The following is a 6,742-nucleotide window of genomic DNA, read 5'->3' as shown; positions in this document are numbered from 1 at the left end:
GAGAACTGCTACACGTATAGTACGATCGGTAAAAAATGTTCGATCTGTGCGCGACACAGTTCATGTGCACAGTTGACGGCGTGTGTTGTGTGGCCTTGATGCACTTCGTACGCAAATCGTACACCTTTCGTCGTACGCGGAGCTTTTCCGAAAAGAAAACATGACTAGCCACCAGTGGAACACTCGGACCTAGGAGGCTCGTCTGCTAGGTGTGTCTTATTTGTTGCTTGGGTCAGGAAGGTGACAACGACTATGATCATGTATGAGAGAGCTTGAGTGGTGGGTAGACTGATCGAGGGATAAGTTTGGACCAATCTTCGTCGTGCTTCAATAATGCAAGCTCTAAAGGAAGTTATTCAGATAATGCATGACTACAATCATAAATCATTCAAATATGCTTAACATTATACTAGTATATTTAGTTTTTGAACGAATAGAAACATCTCTGGATTCTGTATGATGAACTAGGCTGGCTGACTGCAACCCTCACTTTTGTAGACACATAGCAATCTTCCCCTTTACTGAATGCATAAACAGATTCTCCATAATCGTATGCACTCCTCAGAACTAGCCACCAGGGAAGATGAAAGCTTTTGTTACCAAATACCTGGGTAAATAAGAGAGATAAAAAGTAATTAGGGCAATCTAGAGGTGAGAGCACGAGAGAAGATCTGAAATGATTAAGCACCAATCTTCCCTTACCCAATAATATATCCAGTAAACTTGGTGTGATCTTGCCTTGCACTCTACCCTGCTTTCTTGGCATTCCTTTTGCTACAAACCAATAAACAGGGCAATAAGATGATATTTTCTCATATGTATGAGATAAAAGACAACAAGGTCAACATACGTTAGGAACGAGTGAATATCCCCGCGGATGTTCTCTATGTTCTCCAGCTCCTCAGGATTGAACATGGCATCCTTACAATAATTCAAATGGATAAAAAACAATTTAGTAAAGCGCTCTTGCAAGGCAGAAACGAAAAATTAGTGTATGTTTAAAATGGGTGACACACACCAGCTTGCTCAAATTTTCTCCCAGTTCTTCGAGTACAAGAAAACAGTAAACGAAGTAAAGACAATATATTCCGCAGTCCTCCCCAGTTTGCTGTGGCACCTAAAAAAGATGATGAAATTATTAAACTTAAATATCTAATAAAGCAACAACATAAAGATAAAAATAGACATCCATATAACCATACCTCAGGAATCTCAAGCTTGACTTTGTTTTTGAACTGCTGCAATTGATCTTCTCTCTCTTGGTTCTTAAAAATACCTTCAATGAATCTGGAATACATAAACAAGTTTGTAGTCATGTTCTTTACAAAGTACATACATGTACATGTAAATGCACTTATATGGAAACATAAACTAAGGACTTTTTTGCCATATAATGATAAGGGGGTTTGACGTTCATCCAAACCTCTAGAAGTATATTGGACCTCATGTTGTGGTAATTTACTTACATTTTTATACTGTAATAAACCTTTTATGTCCTATATATACCAATATATAAAAGAAACAATATGTTATGGCGTAACCAATTATAAACACATTGAATTGCCTATAGGAATGATTGAGAACATCATACCTGTTGATGCTCAATCGCAGCCTTATTGGGTTTGTTGTTTTAAGTGAATCCAGTAGAAGCATTCGTGGTCCTTTTTCAGTACCCAGGTAGTTTGTCTCACCAAAGTTGCACAACACTAGGAGGCTCCAGTGTCCCCTATAGTGAATAAAGTGCAATTTATATCATTTTGCCAATCAAATAATACTTCATATTTGAGAATCAAAGAGTTCTGAGAAATCTACCAAAGAAGAATAGGCACAAATACATATCGTCTTGAAAATATATCCTTTTCTTTTATTCTTTGTAGAATACTTGCTTTATTATTATAGTTCATGTCGGAGTACAAGTGAAACCAAAGTGAATCCAAGCGCTCAAAATCGCCTTTTTTATTTGGATCATCCATGCAAGTCCAAATATCCCTACACAAAGCATTCTAGTAAGAACACTATATATTATTTAGAAGCAGAGAGCAATAAGAAGTTAATACAAAAGGTTGACATACTCCAGGCATAGTTCAAAAATTTCAGTGCTCAATTTGTCTTTGTTTGTGTTGTGGCTCCTGCTAGACCCAATGCGCTTTTTTCGGGGAAGGGAAGCAAAGGGTACTGCATTTTTTGAACATCCTGATGTCTTCACGTCCTTCCTTTTATTTGTCGTAGAGTCGTTGCTTTCGCACTCTACATAATAAAACGTTGACGATACAAATTAATACCATAAGAGCAATAAAATACACACCACACGACCTTGTAAATGCAAATATGCCATATGGCTGCAAGTTATTCTGCTAAAATTTACTCTGCATCATCATATGCTTTGCAAATTGTGGGCCAATTACCATGGGTAATCACTAAACAACATAAATTGATTTTAGTTTACTCCTTGGTAAAATGCTTTTGCTCCTGAGTTTAAGAATCCATCATCTCTAAAATATCCCATTTCGGGGTGAGAGGAAATAGCATAAGTATAAACTCATTAGGTAGATCACAGTAACAAAAGAGGTTATATGATCTTAACATAGTATTTTAATTAGTAAAGGCTACATTTCATATGTTTTGGGATCAATATATACTTACAGCTTAATAACATCTTATTGTGATCTACATGTGGCAACCCAAATATCTAATTCACTGGCACATATATGGTTGATCACTGTTTAGCTAAGTGGCTGAAATATTCATCCATCATGGGGTCATGCAATAAAGCTACGCACGATATATACCGTCGATCATCACCAAGCATTAAGTTCAGAAAAAAATTCATCAAAAAACATATAGGTATTCTTGAGAAAATCCGTAACCACATTGTTGTATATATCTCATAGTCAAGAACTTCTTGGAGGAATCTGAACTGTAAGGCTACTCATTTTTTAATAAAACTATTCATAATTTTAAACTAATTGCATGTGCATATCAGTACATGAAGAGTTCTAATTCCATCAACTAATTATGACCAATTGTATTTTCCTAGTTCCTACGGGATGCAAAGAACCAAACCCAAACAAAGCAGCATGTGCACATAGCACAATCACTCCCGTAGTTCCGGCCAGCAGTTTCTTTGAAGCAATAACTATGTATCTACACAAAACAGTACAAGGAATGAACTACCCAAATTTTTGCACTCTAACCTATAAGAACAATACAATTAAGGGATGGATTTTTTTTTTCATCTCGTATATGTCTAGCTAGGTCCACGTCCGCAAGCAAGACTCACAGACATAATCTGGAGATCCAGATGAACCAACCAGTATATCAACGCGGAGATGCAAAATTTGGCATCAAGCTATGGAGGCGGCGCACGGACGCATTCGGCTTTGGATCGGGAAGGAGTTACCAAAACATATGAAAAACAATCAGGGAGGTAAAGGAGAAAGATGGATGTTCGAGGCTCACCGGAGTCTGTGACGAGGTCGACGAACTCTTGCTCGTGTCCTTGGCGAGCCATGGCGGCGGCTAGAAGACTGGAATGGGGGCGGAATTGTGTTTTCTCAAGGGTTTCGTTGCTCTCGGCTCGGCGGCAGAGAGGCAAATATATAGCGGCTGGAGGCTGATGGGGAGCGCATGCAGATTTGGGAAGTGGGAGCGGAAGGGAGGATGCATCTGCAGCCTGGCGTCTTCCTTCTTGTGTTCTCTTCCTTCTATGGAGCACACGGAGCAATTTGCTTCCGTTTTTGAGCACGGAGTAATTTGCTTCCGTTTGTTTCATGTGTAGAAGCGTTTCAATTTGGGGTTCCATGCGATGGCCCCTGTTCTGCATGACTCCGCGGGGCGGCCGTGGGCCTCCCTGCATCAGCAAAGACAAATTTTGCTGTGCCGGGAGAAAACGCACTTGGCAGAGAGTACACGGCCCACGGCAAAACTGGGCCAGAGGCTCTCTATCGGCGAAGAGAACGACTAAGCAAAATTTTAAAATTGCTCACACACACAGACAAATTTTTAAGAAGCCACACTCGACAAAGATGTGCACACGGAAACATTGGTGGACATGTGGCCCGGTCTGCCGTGGCTGCAGGCATGTCCTCCTTTCCGAGTTTCCCCTAGCGGACACATGGCAAAGCCTATGTTTTAATATATATTTTTCCATTTTTGAGGCAATAGAGAGGGCGATCCATTGCATGTGGTACCTTGGTCAAACTAGATCAGATGCATACAAAGCATTAATTTAATGAGATTCTAGACAAATTTGCATTTTACCGGGATCAAAATCTGTAGTCGGAAAACAGACCAGCCGGATGAGCGCACTAGCTAGTTGAACCAAGTTTGTATAATTACACTACTACAAAACACCCCTTCCGTGACCCCTCTATAGTGGCGGTTAAAACGGACCAAAAAATCGACCGGCACTAAAGACCTCTCAGGGCATCCACGAGCAGCACCAGTGGCGGTGATTATCACCGCCAATCACCGCCACTGGTGCCCCACCATCACTGGCGGTCATTCTTGTCCCGAAAAAAGCCACCTCCACTGGTGGTCCTTCACCTAATCACCGCCACTGGAGCATCTCATGGAAACCCTAAAAACCACCAGTGGCGGTCGATCAAAAGAACCGCCACGGCTGGATCTCCCGATACATGATGCTACTTCTCAATCTCAGTGACCTTCCCTAATCCCCTTAAAAACCGCACAATCATTAGTTTAGTACTCAAGCGGAACGAGAACTCACCAAGCACTAAGAAGTAACCACCGGTAAGTGGGGTGGCCGAATCCATTTTATGCTGTACAGAACGCACGTAAGCTAGCAAGGTGGGACTAAAGGGGGAAACTGGTGGGAGAGCACCAGTGGTGGGCTTCCGTAAACCTGCCAATGAAGATGAGAACATCGTCCAGAGGCTGTCACGGCTACCTGACCGCAATGTCCTGATCTACCAGTCGTACGCAATGAACGGGTATACGTACTACACCAAGGCTCAAGACCGTAAGAGTTCGTACCAAAAGACTCTATTGAGTTCCTTAGAATAGACAAGCCAATCCCTATCACATTGCTCACCATTTGATAGAAATCTTGTATAGAATGGTGCAGAAGACCTTCTAGAATAATTATCCTTAGGACCTTTCTTAATTGATAAGTCTCTTTTTGGGCCCTTCTGTACTAAAATGTCAATCTGCTTAGGATCAAGAGAATCCCAATATCTTGGATCAAATATATCAGGCTGAAAAGAATCATTAACATCCGCAGCATGTGAAGTATTCAAGTTATCATCAATATGAACTTCCTCTGCCTCATCATTATCTTCTATTATTTCTGTCTGGCCATCTCTAGGATCAGTGCAAGCAGGGCCATTATTATCAATTGTAAGGATAGAAGGATCAACGGACTGATTAACCGAGGTTGAGGACACTTGTGTTTCTTTTACAATAAACCTATCCATAGGCCACTTATGAGATTGAATCAAACCTTGTTCTCTTTCTTTTTTCTTATGCTTTTGGGCACCAGATTCATACTTTCTAAATGCCATGGCTGATTACTCTCTCAGATCTTGAAACACTAGATACAAAATAAAAAAAATTAAAGATATACGGATTGCATCAACAATCTATTGACTATTGGGTTTAGGAATTAGGGATTCTTGCGGCACACACCTCTGTCTGGAGCTCCTGGAGTCCTGGTCGAAGACAAAGACTTGAACTGTTGCCCATCCTGGCAAGCGGCGAGTGGCGAGACGAGATCAGGCCGCCGGGCGCCGGCGATCGCGTGCAGGGCAGCCAGGCGTCCCGTGCAAATTTCTTTTTGGCGCTGCAAATTAAGAAGCCGCCAAATTTATTTTTGGCGCTGGATTCTCGAGGCACGCGGGACGCGAACGAGGGAAGACACAGCGTCAGGGGAGTCAGGGGAGCGAGCAAGCAATCGGCAGGCCGGGCGATCGGCCTAAACGAGTAAACGAGCCTCCTAATACCTAATGGGCTCTATACCTAATAGGCCTGTATAGAAATTTCAGCCCCCCCCCCCCCAAAATTTGGGGCCCTGTTCAATCGAACAGGCTACACTCCCATGGTCTCGCGCCTGATTCTTATAGGCTTCATTTGGAATTTTGACACCAAACTTCATATGTTGGCATATTGTTGTATGAGAAGCTTCAATTTTTAACCACAATAAACACTACAAAAGCATACATATTTCATTTTCAACAATGCATTTACCATTAAAACTTTTAGTGAGACAAGAAATAATTATTATACACTTAAAAGTACAGGTGCTATAATTTTCACAGAGACACAGAATATAATAATAATATAATACTAGAGACCAAAATAGTCACTAGTGGCGGGTATACCATAAAGGCCTGCCATTGGTGTGTGGAACAGGAGTGTGGTTAACCCTATCTCCTGTTCCACTTACCAGTGGCGGGTTTTGTACAGGCCTGCCACTGGAGACACCGGTGGCGGGTTTTTGTGTAGGCCCGCCACGAGTGGTTTACATACCAGTGGTAGTTGTTTATGTATGCCCGCCACTAGTGATTTACACTATATAGCATGCGCCGACACTTAGCGAAAATTCGTATTCGAAGCTCGTGTCTCTTTTCGAACCAGCAACGCTTCTTCCCCAAACTCTAGGTGGAGCCCTGTCCGACCGCCGTGCCGCCGCCTTCCTCTCCCCACGCCCCTCCTCTCCACCTCTTCGCCAGGCTGCCGCGCTTTGCTCTCCCTCGCGCCCCTCCTCTCTTCCTCGCCCCGCTAC

The 6,742-nt window shown here is 42.3% G+C and overlaps 2 protein-coding genes across 2 annotated transcripts; both read right to left on the bottom strand.

Annotated features, from left to right (window-relative positions):
• Window positions 1–515: 515 nt before the first annotated feature.
• LOC112268940 (probable ubiquitin-like-specific protease 2A) lies at window positions 516–2,233 on the bottom strand. The gene is made up of 8 exons (XM_024455266.1): window positions 2,073–2,233; window positions 1,813–1,989; window positions 1,592–1,726; window positions 1,203–1,287; window positions 1,019–1,117; window positions 851–921; window positions 703–774; window positions 516–607 (listed from the first exon to the last, which is right to left on the bottom strand). Exons 2-7 carry the CDS (start codon window positions 1,971–1,973, stop codon window positions 747–749), a joined length of 579 nt encoding a protein of 192 aa, XP_024311034.1. The 5' UTR covers window positions 1,974–1,989; window positions 2,073–2,233; the 3' UTR covers window positions 516–607; window positions 703–746.
• Window positions 2,234–4,643: 2,410 nt separating this feature from the next.
• LOC112268668 (zinc finger MYM-type protein 5-like) lies at window positions 4,644–5,522 on the bottom strand. The gene is made up of 2 exons (XM_024454591.1): window positions 4,996–5,522; window positions 4,644–4,677 (listed from the first exon to the last, which is right to left on the bottom strand). Exons 1-2 carry the CDS (start codon window positions 5,520–5,522, stop codon window positions 4,644–4,646), a joined length of 561 nt encoding a protein of 186 aa, XP_024310359.1.
• Window positions 5,523–6,742: the final 1,220 nt, after the last annotated feature.

The sequence above is a fragment of the Brachypodium distachyon genome, chromosome 4 (genome assembly GCF_000005505.3).
Source record: "Brachypodium distachyon strain Bd21 chromosome 4, Brachypodium_distachyon_v3.0, whole genome shotgun sequence".
In the NCBI taxonomy this organism is placed as follows: domain Eukaryota; kingdom Viridiplantae; phylum Streptophyta; class Magnoliopsida; order Poales; family Poaceae; genus Brachypodium; species Brachypodium distachyon.
The sequence above is the reverse complement of the archived record's forward strand: the minus strand, read 5'-3'. Positions and strand labels throughout refer to the sequence as shown.

What these genes read in the sequence shown, in the direction of transcription:
- LOC112268940 (XM_024455266.1), bottom strand. Translation starts at nt 1,973, where the DNA reads ATGGATGATCCAAATAAAAAAGGCGATTTTGAGCGCTTGGATTCACTT. An exon ending in TCAAGCTTGAGATTCCTGAG is followed by an intron (nt 1,118 to 1,202) that starts GTATGGTTATAT and finishes CATCTTTTTTAG; the next exon opens with GTGCCACAGCAAACTGGGGA. An exon ending in GAGAAAATTTGAGCAAGCTG is followed by an intron (nt 922 to 1,018) that starts GTGTGTGTCACC and finishes AATTATTGTAAG; the next exon opens with GATGCCATGTTCAATCCTGA.
- LOC112268668 (XM_024454591.1), bottom strand. Translation starts at nt 5,522, where the DNA reads ATGGCATTTAGAAAGTATGAATCTGGTGCCCAAAAGCATAAGAAAAAA. An exon ending in GAACTCAATAGAGTCTTTTG is followed by an intron (nt 4,678 to 4,995) that starts GTACGAACTCTT and finishes GCGGTTTTTAAG; the next exon opens with GGGATTAGGGAAGGTCACTG.